The following is an 18,314-nucleotide window of genomic DNA, read 5'->3' on the forward strand; positions in this document are numbered from 1 at the left end:
TTTAAAGAAGCTCAATTGGTAGAGGACCAGGCAAAAATCAATGATGAGACTAATATAAACAAAAATAGTAAATTGATATCTTAAATATAATAGTTTTAAATTGGATAATGTGTAAAGGGAACATCATGACAAAGCAATAACCAACTATATTATGCTAATGAGATATTCTGGGATAGAAAACTTGGCTGCTTAACTATGCTGTGCTTTAATGAAGCTATGGGACAGAGAAAGAGAAGAACAGATGAATAGGAATGGAGAGGAGAGGAGGAACAGATGACAGAGCAGTAATTATGAGGGAACCTGCTGTGTTAGAGGTGATTGGTCGTGTGGCTCCATCACTCTTGCTCTCAGCCTGGAAGTCATCGATGGAAGGGCTGAGCAACGGCCGGCTCTCTTGCTGCGCACTACACAACTGCAAAACACAAAACATGACACAGTCCTTTTATTCTTTCCACACCATATTTATCTGTAATGTTTGTGGAGATGTTGTGTAATCAATTAAAAAACTATTTATTTACTAATGTATTTATTTATTATTTTGCAGTTCCTGGGTGAAGTTGTTCAGCTTGAATAAATATTTAATATTTTACTTTCTTTCCTTTCCAAGGCCCTCGAAAGGGTAGTATTTAACCAACTCTCTGCCTAGCTCTCACAGCACAACCTTCTGGTCAGTCAACAATCCGGCTTCAAGAAAGGTCATTCTACGGAGACCGCTCTCCTGTCTGTCGTCGAAAACCTACGGCAGGCAAGCGCTAAATCCTTGTCATCTGTCCTTATTCTGCTTGAACTAGCCAGACCGATCAACTAACATGTTAACAGTTGTTAACACTCTTTTTTTTAGCGGAAGTTAACTTCGGGCCAGGCGCGTACATCCAAAGAAGCCATCTATATTTTATTGCAAATAACTTTTACTTTGGCAACAAAATGGCTTTAAAAACTTGTATTTGTTTTGTATATAATGAATATGTACATGGTTTTGTCTAAGGATGTTATATAATTATACTACAGCAAATACATTAAATAATCATTTTTTTCTTTTTTATATTTCTTTTTTCTTACTGTGAATAATAGTACACAACAATAAAACAGATGTCCTATTAACTATGGACATTTGCATTATTGATTTAGGCTTTGAGAGAATCAATATTAAATGTTCATTACTAGACGTATAAGGCATGAATAAAAACCATCACAGTATGTAACAGTGAGAAGTAATCGTCAGAGTAACATGTTGAGTGACCAACATGTTACTCTAAAGAGTAACCATGAATTCAGACAAAAAAAAAAAACAGAAAATCACATGCTCGCCGTCAGGTGATACAATACGGTAACACTTGACCTTTGAAAGGTCTCTTGACATGAGCAATGTGTCACAATGAATCATTTTATGGTGTGGTGTAGGGATGTAACGATACACTCAGCTCATGATTCGATATATATCTCAATGCTGGGTTCGCGGTACGATACGCATCACGATATTTTGAATAAAATTAAAAAATGACATTTATAAAAATAAACATTTATTTTCAAAATATTAATAATTTCAGGAACTTTTTTGTTGCATACTTAAAGAATTTTAACATTTTAATAAAGAATTTTAACATTTTAAGGCTTAATTGAACCTCTGTACTGCAGGTTTGTCACTGAAATAATTTGCAATTTAACACGAAATTAGAATTAAGATCAGTGTCAATTTTGACAGCAAATTTTTATTTAGTTTTAGTCAAAGTCTTTTGACTAAAATGCAATTTAGTTTTAGTCATATTTTAGTCATCCCCATCATTTTAGTTTTAGCCTAGCCTTTATTTTTCAGAAAAGTTCAGTAACTAACTACTGTATATGCATTGTTTTAACACAGAGAATATTAGACCATGAACGACATATAGCAGTTCATTCAGCCTCATTTTGACTCAATTGACTCGTTCAGTGAAGGCCATTCATTCTCGTTCAGCCATTCATTCAGTACATTCAACCAATGAAACGCTCTGACAGAGCTCACACTCAAACGCCATTGGCTCACGTATCTTTGAAGCAGCATACTGCTTGAGACAGTAATGAATGAGACCTATCTTTCAAAAAGACATATTAAATAAACTGCATTACATTTCTTCAATCATGCAAATCACATACTTGGTTCGGTCTTTAGCATGTCATTCAATCTTTTAATATACAGTACGACTCACTTCATCACTTCTCTAATCGGTACAGCGCTGGTTTCTTTTGGCTTACTTTATGTTGCATATCACGTTATGCAGCAGCTCACGTTAGTGAATAAATTAACATTTGGCATATAAAAACGTTTGTGCTGCCTTTGTAATGAGTTTCGGGGCGACTCGCCAGCAGTTACGCTTCAAGTTAGCTTTGTTTTAACGGCGATTGCGAAGGAAAATAAGACGCTTTGTAAACCACGTGGAGACACAGATTGTGTCTTGTGCTTCCCCTTCTCCCAGAGACTTCTCTCTCTACCGCATATGTGAGATAAGCACACGTGACGCGCTGGCGCAGAGTAGGTAGCATCTCGACCACTCAACGAATAGAACATCATATCGTAAAATATCCCCATCTCTCTACGATGCGCATCGTAACATTTTTTGCATCGCGAAATATCGTACTGCGAAATATCGTACTACGAAGTATCATTACATCCCTAGTGTGGTGGATTATGAAAAAATGTTTTGGACCGGGCCATAAAGATTGACACAATGGTCAAATTTGTGGCTGTACAATAAGAATTTGCCCTTGACACAGGTCAACAGTGAGTGCTTTAATAACAGAGGTCATAAATCATCAATCAACAAAAGCCATGTGCGGATCGATAAATCACCTTTGTGAAAAGGAAAAGAACATAAGGTATGAGAATGCTTGCACCAACCCTTCTTTTAAAACATTTCTCAAGTGTCTCTAAAACTCAGCTCCCCACTGCTTTTGAAATAAATAAAGCCAGTTTTTGTCTTTTGTGTATCTACCTTTTCATGTTACTCTTTTGTACAGGATGAGTCTTTTTCAGGCTATTTTCACTAAGGATGTCTCAGTAGTAACTGGCAGTAAATTCACCGTTGAGAAGCTCATCACTATGTATTGAGGAATCCGTGGCTCTCTGCCACTCCCCAATGGAATAGAACCAAGCCTTCTAAATCACAAAATCCTCAAACAGTTGGTTAAGCCAAAGATGACATCCAATCTTCATTTAAAACACATAAAGTGCTCGTACAACAAAATCCACATTTTCATTTCCATCCTACAATCAAATTATTTCTATGTGAGAACAAACAGACAGCAAGTAACATCAACATGCAGCTCTGGTTTTGGTATAAAACAGGTCACATGCATGTTATTAAAAGCCAAAACAACAAACAGAAAATAAAATTATAGCAACAGAACATTATGCAGCTGCTTATGGGGAGTGAAGATCAACGGATAGAAAACGGTGGCACTCACATAAAGCAAATGCCACTTGTGTCATGAAATTCAGGGAGTGACCAGACGTCCCAATGGAGCTTCCGACTGACAAGGGTCTGGATGACATCATCATGTGTGAACCCCATAGAGCAGCTTGCTTTCAGAACAAAGCAGCTTTAGCACTTTAACACACATGGCTCATGTGTGTTTTGTAAGGCTAACAGATATTCGAAACAGGGTGCGCCAAGCTCTCGGGTTTACATTGGGGCTGCACGATGATTTATCGCGATACCACTAAATCCTATTGTAATCGAGCTGGCTGCGATATGCAATGTGTCGATATTTTTTTTGAATGCGTAGCTTGTCCATGAAGCACGGCTCTGGGATCAGTAGGAAATGCTGCTCGATCTAAAAGCAGTGCGAGTTTGAGTCGCTTATAATGTGCATTTGAAAAAGCAACACCCGTCAAACATGATCATTATAAATATACTTTATTATCATAAAAATACCTGATGAGGCTTGAGTAACAGTGATAAAAAGATGTCCATAGGCATTTCCTAGATTCTAGAACGTGTTATGGTCTTCTTCTGCAGTGCGTATTTAGAGTTTCCGCACGAGAGCGCCCTCTGGCTTTCAGATGCAGCAGCATTTTCCCGTACTTCACTCAAAAGCTGTGCATAAATCACGTGATATTATCGTCGGTTTATCGTGACAGCCCTAGTTTACATCAATATTTCACAGTCACTACTACGAAGATGCTTGGTGCTCCCTGTTGGTGGGTGTATGTGCTAAGCCCACCTTGGTTGTCACGGTGAGCAGGGGGTTTCCATCTGAGGATGCCTTACTTGGTAGCTCCTTCAACACCATAGCAACCGCCCTAGAGTCTTTCTCCTACAACAGTGAAATCAACAGTGAATTGTGTCAGTTTGTGCTCAGACTCTTTCAGGAATTGTGTGGGTTCTGAGAAAAAAAACATTATAGTACATTATCAATTCAAATGAGGCAAACTCTATGTTTCTCACCCTTAAAGATATATTTGTTAATTTAATTTTTTTTTTTAATTCACCCAACTGACACAAAACAATGTGCATAATTAACATGCTATCATCTAAAAGTCTGTTTGATATGAGAATAAAAGGAAAGAAACGGATCATAGCCAGACATCATCTTCGGCAAACATATGCTAAAGCAATAATCCATTTAAACAATGCTTGCTCTATTCAGGGAAGTTAATACTAGACACTGTCCAAAAACACAGAGCTTTTAACAGTCCCTGCCCCAGACATATAGATCTCAGCACTTAAGCCACCGATGGGACGTTGAAAGCCGGAGTGAAAACCATTCACCGGCAATGTTTGACACTGCAGACTGACATTTAAACCCCAAAGCAGCCACTGAGTTCAATAATTACACAGTTTTGACAAATTCAACATAATCTATCTTTGTTGTTGTATATGCTGAGAATGCAATAGAATCCATCACATACCAGTAGACAACATTATACACTGAACAAAATTATAAACGCAACACTTTTGTTTTTGCCCCCATTTTTCATGAGCTGAACTCAAAGATCTAAGACTTTTACTATGTACACAGAAGGCCTATTTCTCTCAAATATTGTTCACAAATCTGTCTAAATCTGTGTTAGTGAGCACTTCTCCTTTGCCGAGATAATCCAACCACCACACAAGTGTGGCATATCAAGATGCTGATTAGACAGCATGATTATTGCACAGGTGTGCCTTAGGCTGGCCACAATAAAAGGCCACTCTAAAATGTGCAGTTTTAATGTATTGGGGAGTCCGAAAACCAGTCAGTATCTGGTGTGACCACCATTTGCCTCACGCAGTGCAACTCATCTCCTTCACATAGAGTTGATCAGGTTGCTGATTGTGGCCTGTGGAATGTTGGTCCACTCCTCTTCAATGGCTGGGTTAATGTTAGGGTTATGGCTCACCCACACGACGCCATACACGCTGTCTGCCATCTGCCCTGTACAGTGAAAACCGGGATTCATCCGTGAAGAGAACACCTCTCCAAAGTGCCAGACGCCATCGAATGTGAGCATTTGCCCACTCGAGTCGGTTACGGCAACGAACTGCAGTCAGGTTGAGAGTAGAGCCTGATGAGGATGACGAGCATGCAGATGAGCTTCCCTGCGACGGTTTCTGACAGTTTGTGCAGAAATTCTTTGGTTATGCAAACCGATTGTTGCAGCAGCTGTCCGGGTGGCTGGTCTCAGATGATCTTGGAGGTGAAGATGCTGGATGTGGAAGTCCTGGGCTGGTGTGGTTACACGTGGCCTGCGGTTGTGAGGCCGGTTGGATATACTGCCAAATTCTCCTAAACGCCTTTGGAGACGGCTTATGGTAGAGAAATTAACATTCAATTAACGGGCAATAGCTCTGGTGGACATTCCTGCAGTCAGCATGCCAACTGCACGCTCCCTAAAATCTGTGGCATTGTGCTGTGTGATAAAACTGCACATTTTAGAGTGGCCTTTTATTGTGGCCAGCCTAAGGCACACCTGTGCAATAATCATGCTGTCTAATCAGCATCTTGATATGTCACACCTGTGAGGTGGATGGATTATCTCTGCAAAGTAGAAGTGCTCACTAACACAGATTTAGGCACATTTGTGAACAATATTTGAGAGAAATAGGCCTTTTGTGTACATAGAAAAAGTCTTAGATCTTTGAGTTCAGCTCAAGAAAAATGGGGGCAAAAACAAAAGTGTTGCGTTTATAATTTTGTTCAGTGTAGTTTCCATTAAATACAATATAATTCCCATTATATCCATTAAATACATAACATTTTCTATTGGGTTTTTTCAGCAGGGTTTGCAGGGTAGTGCTTAACTTAAAAACCTAAACTCATAATATTCTGCGCTATAGTTTTTCTTTAGTCCTGTTTTAACATCTGCCAGGGAAAATCTTACAACCGATGCCTGTGGAAAAATAATAGCAATCCTCTTCTTGGGTATCATTAATGTCCAAGCTTCCTGGCAAAGTTAAACACTTACAGTTATGGCTTTACAAGCACCACTAATAATACTTGATTATACCTATGCTCTTTGATGTTACATAACTACAAAAGAAAACGTTGAGTCAGAAACAGACTTGAAGATTCGCGTTATACACCCAATGATAGCCTCTGAGCATCTATATTTAACCAAGCCCATCAGCAGCTGCATTCTGACCGCACAACTGAACTTGTGTTTATATCCCCTTAATGTACTTTCTACTTCAAAGACTGTATCACATGGTTCTTTTGTGAATATCTAATAGATCTAAAATTAGTTTAGAAGGTCTTAAATTATTCTCAAACAGATAATGGAGACGAAAAGATATGTAAGGATTTAGGAGTTAAATGAGATTTGCCATTGCCTGAAAGTGATCTACAGTATGCAAGGAAGAAGAAAACATAAAGCTATATGTATATCACATATTTATGTAACATGATGCACTATGCTGGCTCTGAGCTTTCAGACATCTGATCATCCATCTATATCTGTATTCAATTCACGCAAAAACACATTCAGTGACGTTTCATTCCAACTTTATCAAGCTCACGTCTGACCCTTGGTGCACACTAAGACGCTCATACTTCGGAGCATATATATAAGAGATGCCATTGCATTATGCTCACCTTAAACAAGACTGACCGCAAAAATGCAGCCATCCGACACTGACTCCAGCTTCTGTATGGTAAATGATTTACTACATGCATAGACTAACCAAGATTATGTAAACCTTTTTGGGTCATTCAATGACTCTGACAGTGAGGTCTCAGTGGGAATGTGTCTGGTTGGTGTCTTGTCGGTTTGAATTATCGCTCTCTTATTAATGGAACGGAAATGACGTTTCACCTCTGCCCCTGCAGTTGTGATCGTAAAAGAGATTATGGAGTCTAGCATTACAATACAGTTTGGAAGATTATCACACTATGGCTGCCAGGCATCTATGTGGCCAGAATTGTTTTGGGACATCTCGAAGATACAATGCTGTGAGATTAATTAATAATGCAGAAACGGCTTAATGCAAAACAGTGGAATAAAACAGAACACTCAAAACAGAACTTTTTTATACCTGACAGAGACCAGATACATGTAATTTTTCAATCGCTCTTTTATTAGCAACTTTTTTTTTCAATTTTATTAGAAAAATATTTCCAGACTGTATAGATAGTGTCATGTTATAATAACAACTGCGACATTTAGCTTCCAGAGAGGATCTGCAAGCGGAGGAATTGTAGAGAATGCTAACACACGCGCTAAATGATTTACATTTCCACACAGGATGGATTTGAAGTCTCAAGAGCTGCTGGATACTAGCACAGATGACTGAATCATCTAGATTGTTTTACGTCTAAAATAATAAGATCGGAAGTACAGAAAGTCTAACTTTTAATACATCAAATAAATTATATAGTTACATGTCAAAGTTTCCACTCATCCATCATTGCTCATATTTTGAAGGTGCTGAAAATCAGCTTCTGTTAATACTAGAACTAGAAACATTTGATCAAACCTCCTGCTATGGTAGTACAATGATGTTGTGCATGAGGAAAACTTATCAACAAAGCGACAGTTATAGTAGATACAGTTTTTCAGAATAGACTGTAAACCTTATGTAGGTAATAATAAATCACAAATATCTATTTAGCTATATTTCTATTTATATAGAATACTTGATGGCCATTTACCTCAAGCAATAATTTAATAAAACAGTTCAAACAGTTCACAGTTCTGTGTCACTGTTATACCTTTAGAATAAATAAATATATGTATATTTAATGCTAACGGTGTAACTCAAAAATTGTATTTGCTGTTCACATTTCACTATTATCATCACTTTACCCCTTTGTAAACTTATCACATTTTGATATGAAATATGCATTACACCTCCCAGAGGAAAAAGAAGCACAGTGTGAGATGTTATGGAGATCTCTTATGAAACTTTATAGGAGGTAAATGTGAGAGTGTTTGACTCAGGAGACAAGTGTGAGAAGCATGAGACTCAAGCAAGTCTCTATTTAATGTTAATGTAACCTCATTCATGTCTTGCAAAAACCTTTGAGGTATATGGAAGTATTTTGATACTACGCATGTTGAATTACCACTAATCAAAAATAAATCTGTTGCATTACCAGTTCTTGCATGTTTAGAGTCTGCAATGCAATATGGTTGTACAATTAAGCTGTAAATATTTCAAATTGAAACATTTCACACCCAGTTTCACCATTTAAAAATTCAATAATCAAAATTCACCTTTAAATTTCATTTAAAAAATTTAAACAACTTGTTTTAAAATACAACCTTAAAAATTCGACAGACAATTTTCAGTCCATATTATTTCGGTTTAAAAATTTGCTTCCACAAATTCAGTGGTTCCAATAGAGGGTATGGACGTGTCGTCACTTTACCACGTGAACACCACGTGAGCACGCCAGTGCGCGCCCCCGTGAGGGGCAAAACATTCAGCAAAATGACTGCTTACAATATCAGGAAACGCAATTCCGTGCAACATTTCAGTGTCCGGGAACACTTGATTCCTTTGTTAGTCATAAGTAAGTCGTAAGGATCACCGTCGAGTCCAGCTGCTTGTAATTTCAGCAAATAATTGCGTGTTTTAGTCCCGGTTTCTTTGTTTCTCCTATTCTCCTCAGCCATTTGCTGCGTGTTTTACCACTCAGGGGAATATGTCCTGGCGCTCAAGGGGGGCGTATCCCGGCGTGTTCACGTGGGAAAGTGACGTCAATGCATACCCTCTATTCGGCTTGAAATTCAAGTTTCACATCCGGGAATCCCAGGAGAAGCAATAGAGCGCCAATTTCGCCAATGCATGATCTCTACCTGCTGCCTGACCGCTTCACCAGCAGGCGGTGCAGGTCGGTTCTGATGAAGACCAAAGCAGATACTTTTTATATGCTGGCCGCACAGTCCACGCATCTGCTCAATTAAGTGAATAATGTTTTTCTCATAGATCTCTTCTTATAGCCTGACTACGTCAGACTTCGTACTTCCGCTCAATTTCAGTTCAGTTCGCTTCTGTACTCAGTCTGATATAGCAAACCAGCTCCCAGATTATCTCCGGCTCCGCACCAGCCGTCCAACCAACGAACAGAGGGCGGGCTGAGAGCTGTGACATAGACGCTAAGCGCCAAATTTAAGATTGTAGTTTAGGGTAGGGAAATCTAAAACGACATGCGGACATGGAGACACGGGATGCTATTCGCTCTGTTGTGGAGAATATTCCCGGCATTCGCCAACTGAAGCCCGAACAAGAAGAGTGTTTGGTTCACATTTTGAATGGAGGTGATGTTGTGGCCCTACTCCCGACAGGTTTTTTGAAAAATTTTTTGAGTATAAAGTAAACGCTTGTCAATTATGCCCTTCCAGACTCTGTCTACAAAGCAAAGCGAAGTAGCAGAGTTTGGTATTACCAGGCTACTCTTCTTGTGCATCATTAACATTTTCAGAAATCTTGCTGACGCTTGCAATGTCAGCAGTCCGCACAGACACACACTACATTTATGCATTTGGTAGACGCTTTTATCCAAAGTGACTTACATTGCATTATACTATACATATGTTTCTGAGAATGTGCCTATTATGCTCAGACTTTGACTGCCCTCCTGCTCTGGCACATCATGTTCACATAAATACTATGCATCATCAGCATTTACAGGACATTTATTGTGTTTAAAGCAACTGGGATCTCAACTAAACTTATTGACAACTGCTCTCTCCCACTATGTGCTTCTGTTTATATGACGTAGCAGCAATCTCTAAAAACTTTCTTTTTATTTTCCTCACATGATCTTGTTTTAATTTGCGACTTTCAGAATTTTTTTTTGTTAATACGAGACAGAAAAACTGATCTTTTAGCCAAGCGAACTTCTTGAGCAGGCCAGATCAAATAGACCAAATAAAAACAGCAGCGGGGACTTGGAAGACTCAGAAGAGCTGGACGGGACCAGCGGGGACGGCAGCAGCCAATACTCCTCTTCATTAACCCAGTCTGTACAGAGTCCAGTAATAGCTCACCCTCTGCAGCTGAAGTGTGGGCGTGGCTTCCCTCTAGCCCGTCAAACTCCATGAGTACTCCCACTGCGGCGCACGGTGTTGCCGGCTCACGCACCTGGTCAGACGTGTCGTCGAGCTCACACTCCGGGGCAATGATGGGCTCAGTCACGGGCTTGCGTGCTGACGCTTGTGTCGCGCCGGATTCAGGCTCAAAACTAAACCGACTAAAACTGTCGCAATGCTGGGCTTTGAAGATAAATTTAAACGAGTCAGCCTTGATATTCTGAAACGTATAATGCTATTTAAATGATAGTTTCTATATTTACAATATTAGTAAAAATTTAACACATTTCTCCTAAAATGAAATTTAAGATATCTGGGGCTGGTGGCAAAAACTTCTTAGACTAGTCTTAAAGGTTAGAAATAGTTTTTTTAAGCCTATAGACAGATTGCCCTTTGGTTACCCTAGTGAAAACCCTAGTTGATTTCATACTGCAAATTCATTTACATCTTATGTACTTAATGAAAATACACTGCAATTGTATTTGTGGTATACTAAATTGGTATATTTAATAGGGGTGTGACGAGACCGTTATCTCACGAGACGAGACACGAGACTGGGTTCACAAGAACGAGATTTTATACTTTTTTAAAGAAATCCTCAATGATGAAATATATATGAAAAAATTTCTTTTATTCAACTTAACACAAAATGCAAAAAATGTAGGCATTATAAAATCAACTTGTACTTTATGAAACACAAGTTTCTATTTTAATGATTTATATTATGCAGTAATAAACAATATGTAAACACTGCAAAATGTTTTTTCACAAACACAAATGACAAAAATTATGCTTTGTTTTCTTAACAGGCCTAGATTTTAGTAAAGACCTGTGGTTGTTTTCTCTATATGCTTTAGCATAGTGCTCGCGTTAGTAGAGGTGGTGATCATATCACACTGTCAATCCTCTCTCCTCCACTGACTGAACCCTCATAGCCTTCAGAGAAACAGTTAAAACTACATAAACAAAATGGTTTATGCTTACATTGCACATATGTAAGAGACAGATGATCTGTTTCTGAAGAGGTTTGCCTGTGAATGTATTTAAAATAATGTAATGTTTACTTGAAACCCTTCCGTCTAGCGCGAGTTTACATAGAAAAACGGTGGGAAAGTAGCACCGTGGGATGGAAAATCATGTTGTCCATTAATGGCCTGGCCGGTCACTGTAGCTCACAGCAGTACGCACAAACGTTGTGCAGTTATTATCGTGTTCTGTACAGTAATGAAAACAGGTCGCACCACAACATAATGGGCACACACATGACTGCTCCCAAATATATTTTGAGGTTGCACAGGTTAAATATAGGGGAGCATATGCGACTAAAATGGTCACAATTTCAAGCCCAGCACCCCATCATGCCAATTGCGTAAGGAAATTGTGTTCTCGCGAGACCAGTCAGATCTCGCAAAACACATCGGATCTCAAGAGATCTCGTGCCATATCGGATCTCTAAAATTGGAACAACAAATTTTGTACTTAACATACTTTAATTGTGCAGAAATAGTGCTGAAGTCCAACTAAAGATACATTTAAGTGTATTTGATTGTCCTAAAGTGGAACTATTGCAAGTATACTTCAGGCATTAAAAGATTGATTTTATTAAAAAATCATAAAATCCTTATCAAAAGTGACATTAGAACATATTTTTATTAAAACACAGGCTTAATATGAATAAATGTGCATTGTGTATAAGTAGTACTCTAAATAAAGTTTAATTATAATTTTATATCAGTAAGTCATGTCAGTAAATATGTTAGTACATTAAACTATACTTAGTATGAAATAAATGTATTTTAAATAAATTGTTTTTTTTACTAGGGCTACTACTACTTGTTCTTAAGTAACTATTCAACTAATTATATGTAGCTGGCACCGAAAGACAAAGCTGATACATAAATGAGACATGTAAGAGAACAATCAGCCCTTAGTATCCTGAACTAAGATAAATCCCTGTCAGAAACATAGCCTTGTGGGCAGCACATCAACATCGAAGCACAGCAGCACCTAAATCCCAGCTAAAGGTACTTTCCTCTTCCCTTCCTGTCCCTCATCCTATGGTCATGTCGAATGAATGTGAAAAACAATATCATCATCATAAAAACACAACAATAAAAAGTTCTCCAGTTTTTCTTCTTTTCGTGACTTTCTCATGTCTCGGTTATGTGTACTTTTATTTATCCTAAGGCGTTTTAAGAGAAATATCTGATAAACTGCTGACATTTAATCAAGAAACATAGGAGAATCACAACTATGTCTCCTGAGCTAAGAAAAAGCAACCAATGAGCAAAAAAGTTTTCCTCTGGGCTATTTCCTAAAAACTTGTGCAGAAGAAAAAAATAACTACTTTTCAATGCACAAATAAATGATCAAAGCACATTCTCAGGTAAGAACAAAAACATTCTGTTACCTTGAACATCCGCCAAGCAATACACCTCGGAGGAGGAAGCCTACAGCTCCATCAATCTTTGCTCATATCCGAGGTCGGTGTTAGCTCCGCTGAGGCCCACCTGGGGCTTATCAACATGAATCATACCCAAAGCAACCACAATCTTCTGAAAGTTATTTAAAAGGCCCTGTGTTTATATGTACTGTATGCATGCAATTAGTCCTGCAAATGTTCGAAAGTGTTTGTATACATACATATATATATATATATATATATATTTACACAAACCATGACATTACATTATTTATAGACCTGGCAAGACGTGGGTTGCTTTAATAAAAAAGCTACTTCGCCATGCTAATAGGTCAGACAGAAAAGGCCTGTGCTATTTGTACCATGCTTTTTTCAATTTACAATAATCCTTTGCGCTGGCACCTATTTTCACCAGGGAATAGCTGTTGTGTCAGATGGCGGTATGTGGTCTATGGAGCGTGATCCGGTTCAGGGACTGTGGCACAACAGCTACAGTGTCATCACAAAATCCAGATGTTTTAGGTGATTAGCAGTTTAAGCTGCAGTGAAGTGCAACCTGCCTCAGGGTTTGCATATGACCCACTTTTTGAAGGCTTGTAGAGGATGATTTCCAGCGGGACCATATGAGCCCTGTCTACGACCCTCCAAGGATTTGATGACATTTAAACATTCTGTGTTGAATTGATGAATGGAACTGACCCATTAGCTTGCATTGAAACTGCCAGGTGTACCACTTGCTTAAAATAAGGGGCTGTGCTTTCAGAACTGGCCCTGGTTCAGTGTCCTATCTACAGATCTCAGTATGTGACAATTCGAGATCTTCTGAGGTTACTTAAACAATATGTGACCCTGGATAGCAAAACCAGTCTCAAGTAGCACGGGAACATTTTTAGTAAAAGACAAAAATACATTGTATGGGTCAAAATGATCAATTTTTTCTTTTAGGCCAAAAATCATTAGGATATTAAATAAAGATCATGTTCCATGAAGGTATTTAGTAAATTTACTACCTTAAATATATAAAAACTTTATTTTTGTGAGTGGATGGCCTACCACAGTGCCCCTGATTAACAATTTCAAAGGCAATTTTCTCAATATTTTGATTTTTTTGCACTCTCAGATTCCAGAGTTTTAAACGGTTGCATCTCAGTCAGATATTGTCCTATTCTAACAATTCATACATCTATAGAAAGTTTATTTATTCAGCTTTCAGAATATATAAAAATCTCAATTTCGAAAAATTGACCCATAAGACTGGTTTTGTTGTCCAGGGTCACATATGAGAAATGTCTGCTGATCGATGCTTATAGAACGGTTTATTTTTTGTTGACTTTCAATCACAGCTATACTTTCTAATGTTCTAACTTCTAATCCAAACTCTAATCTAGATGTTGTTAAAGCGGTGTCGTTTCTGAGTCACTAGGATCACCAAACCTGATTTCAAAAATAAGGATCTTTTACAAAGACATTTCCTAAACACTTCATTGGTTTAACAAATATATAGCACAGCCCTGAAGACGCTGTTGTTTTAGGGAATGTTAGTAGTCAGGATGTTTGAATGTAAAAGTAAGAGCGACTGCTTGGAGGTTTTTTATTACATTCTCCAAAGCAGAAACACTTCTTTGATAAACTAAAAGATCTTCATTTTTAGCCTTGATTTTGTACAGGGTGTATTGGGCCATGTCATGGTAAATTGCTGTGAATTCAGTCTCTGGAAAATAACTTTTTGTGACAAGAAATTGACTTTTTCCATCATACTCTGCCTGCATGTCTTATATTGTTACATGTCTACACAGAGTAACATCAAAGTAAAATGACTTTTGAATACATGAAATGAAAAACACATTATGTCCTTCAGTAGCTCCATTCAAGTTGTATAGTCTTACAATACTGCTTTGAATTAGACTAAAAATTAATAAAGAAAAACAATCTTTCATTTTAACTAGGGATGTACCGATATGTAAATTTAGGCCGATAATAACTGATAATTCTTTAAAGCTGCCATCTCAGTTTGAAACATAAAATGTCAGTTATATGCAGAGTTATTTTCTTTACGTGGGTTGTACTTTGGCACTGCTGCTCAGCGCGGATGAATCCGAGCTCTGTGCTAAATGACTGACTGCTTACACCGCATCAGAGCACATCTGTACATCAACGTGACAGTAACATGTGACCGTGTCTATACCAGATACAACGCGAAATGTTTAAAAACATCATTAATATAAAATCAATTGTAGCGTTTGATATCGCGTGGTGCCTGATGCAGACAAAAACTCAAAATAACATGGAAAATACCTCCTACCTTATGTCCTACAAGTAATGTATCTGAAACATGTCGTCTGAACACATACAATATCTGCCGCTTTTGTTCTGACTACACGAAACAAAGACTTTTAAAATCCTTTCAGATGTCGGAGCCAACTCTCAAAATCCCTGTCGATATTAGCTTTTGCTTTAGCACGAAGCTGTCAGTTTAGCTCTCCGGAGTGCGAAGGTTGCTTTGTTATTAACAACAGGTGATTCCCCAGATGTAATCAGCGTCAGAACTTAATAAATTAAGATGTTTACGATTCCCCAGATGATCGCTTTTAAACACAGCCATCTAGATGATGATTTAAATTCCAAGCGACTGTTATAAGAATGAACAACACTCATGCTGTGTCTCGTTTCATGAGGCTGCGTCCTTGTGTCCTCCGGAGGTCTCACCCTAGGATGCGGTATACGGAGAATCCTCAATTTAGAATTAAATGAGATGTCCTTCGTAGGACATACTGGCAGAAAAGGAAACATGAATTACCATGTTGCACTCGCACACCTGTCACATTAAACAAAATGATTTCTACATGATTCTACAAGTTGGTTACTTTCTACCCTAAACAATGCCAAAAGTGTAAACAAATATATATTTTTTGCCTTACTGCTTTAAAAAGTTAAAAAATCACTAAAACGCTTGTGAACCTAATTACTACATATGCCTGCCAACATAAAAAAACGTGACACAAATTGTAAACTGTTAACATTTAAACACATATTTGATTGAATGTGCAGCTGCTGCTGTTTATTGGCCGACGCAAAGAATTGTGGGTTATCTCTAGCAACGAAGGATACACCTCATGTGTCCTCCAAATTCTCATGAAGGTCGCATTAGAAGGGTGCCTACGGAGTGTCCTACCTGCATTTATGAAACAAGACAGCCTCGATGACGTAACAGGCTTCAAATGAGACCTCAGGAGGACACAGCCTTCCGAAACGAGACACAGCTTCTGTCACCCACAGCAGTGCAAATTCAAATTTCCTGTATGGGGCGACCAATCATTTTGAACACTGGTCTGTCTATGCATTTACTCAATAATTGATTTCTGATTATTTTTACCCCAAAATTATCACGGATTGCCGCTTTAACATTGAAAGCCAATAACCGATATATTGACCAATGTACAGTATGTAATACATAACATTTTCTGAGGCTGAAACAAAAGGCAAAAAGTGGACAACTGCTTTTATTTAAAAACATTCACTGCAAGTAACTATTAGTTCTCTTTTTTCCCTTAAAATCATGTACCAAGCCTACTTCACACAAACTTTTTAAACATGTCTGCCTGGTATCATTTTTATTTAATAAACAAATTATAGATGTTCTTCCAGAGCAACCCGCAAAAGTATTCTCAATAGCCACAAGTCTAAAGCGTCTCAAGACAAACAGCATTTAGACAGCAATTGGCTTCAAACAACTTTTGTTCCTATTATTTACTATTTATTTTTAAATATCTACATACTGTACCTACATCAACAATGTTTTGCTAATAGCAGTAAGTGAATGATCACAACAGAAAGACAGCACTGTACTGTATTTTAACTGTGAGCAGCGTGCAGCTGAAGTGGTTTAACCAGAGGAAATGATTCATAATTTATCTGCTAATTTATTGGTCAGATTTTATTATCGGGCCAATAGATAACATTAAGTTACAATTTATAGTCCGATACCGATATGGCTGATCATTTGTAACTTCACTGACAATTCTTTGTGATGTTCACCATGGCAATACTTAGGAATTAAAGGGGTCATATGGCAGGAAAACATGTTTTTCTGTGTCTTTGGTGTGTTATAAGTTGCCCATGCATGTATTAGACACATAAAATTGCAAAAATTAAAGTGTAGGAACAAAAGATGCATTCTATCTAAAAGTGCTCACCCAGACCTGCCTGAAACGCCTCGTGTAACCACACCCCCACAAATCCACGTCAGTTCGTTGTATGATTTGACTAAGACCGCCCAAATGTATACGCAAGTAAGGTGGGCGTATCTGTCAGTACAATTGCTTTGGAACCTGCTGTTCCGAATATGGTAAGAGACGTTACATTTCCGTGAAATGCTTGCAGTATTTGACCAATCACTACGCACTGGTGAACTGGCCAATCATAGCACACCTCGCTTTTCAGAGCGATGAGCTTTGTTAAAAATCTGCATGCTTCAGAGAGGCGGGGCAAAGAGGAGATACAAACATGCACGGTATGTGGAAAATACAGCGTTTTTGAACCTTAAATCGTGTATGACACATTGCATTACATCTAAAACAAACAATAATATTTGTTTTAGCCCTGTCATATCACCGTGTCAAGTACTGTTACTCTGCTACTAAACCACTTTCCATCATCTATCATAATTTAAGCAATAATCTTCAGTGTGCTAAATGTAATTTTATTTGTAAAATATTTCAGCGCATCAGAGTAGACGTCTTGAATGCCTAAAATGCCTGAGATCAAATTTGTGAAGAAAGTAGAAACCATTAGTGAATATTTGATTTGATTCATTAGATTTTATTTCATTTCAATCCTCCTCAAATGCTTGATAAAATGCTTTTGACTTTCTAATATAACAGATAGACTGCCTCACATGCCTGCAGTCTGCTGACATAAATATCACAAAGACAGTATTCTGAATGCAAAATTCTCAACATAATGATTTAGCCGAAATGGGTTTCTCACATCAAAGGGTTCTCAGACTTGTCTTTTTAGTTTTATACAACGGCATAAAATGTACAAGGTGGTTAAGATGGGCAGTTCACATGGGCATAATAAGAGCATGGGGACAACATCACATTTCCTTACAAGAGATAGTAGGAAAGTGAAAATCCCCAGAAGACGGATGATTAAAAAACCATCTATCTCATTCACAAGTGCATCTGCAAATTCATATCATGCAGTGCTGTTCAATGGCAATAATCAGCAGGAGGTTTATATAACATCCGTAAACCAGCAACATTCAAGCTTTTATATACAATTTAAACTTGAAAACATGTTTTACAGCATCACTCTGTGGCTCCTCTTGTGCATCTAGAATAGGTCTATCAAACACGGAAAGGAAATGTAGAAGCTGTAAATTGTAATGCAGCACATTGCCAT

At 38.0% G+C, this 18,314-nt stretch overlaps 1 protein-coding gene across 3 annotated transcripts in view; it reads right to left on the bottom strand.

Annotated features, from left to right (window-relative positions):
• Positions 1-18,314, bottom strand: part of pex5lb (peroxisomal biogenesis factor 5-like b) — a 41,186-nt gene that overhangs the window by 21,005 nt on the left and 1,867 nt on the right. For 2 of the 3 annotated variants that reach the window (XM_057334183.1, XM_057334182.1), the window contains exons 2-3: positions 4,198-4,290; positions 301-412 (exon numbers count right to left, since the gene is read on the bottom strand). In XM_057334183.1, the coding sequence (XP_057190166.1) occupies positions 301-412; positions 4,198-4,290 (205 nt within the window). The remainder of the gene's footprint in view (positions 1-300; positions 413-4,197; positions 4,291-18,314) is intronic. The other variant, XM_057334184.1, reaches the window with a different exon arrangement.

This window comes from Triplophysa rosa, linkage group LG5, assembly GCF_024868665.1.
Source record: "Triplophysa rosa linkage group LG5, Trosa_1v2, whole genome shotgun sequence".
Lineage (NCBI taxonomy): Eukaryota > Metazoa > Chordata > Actinopteri > Cypriniformes > Nemacheilidae > Triplophysa > Triplophysa rosa.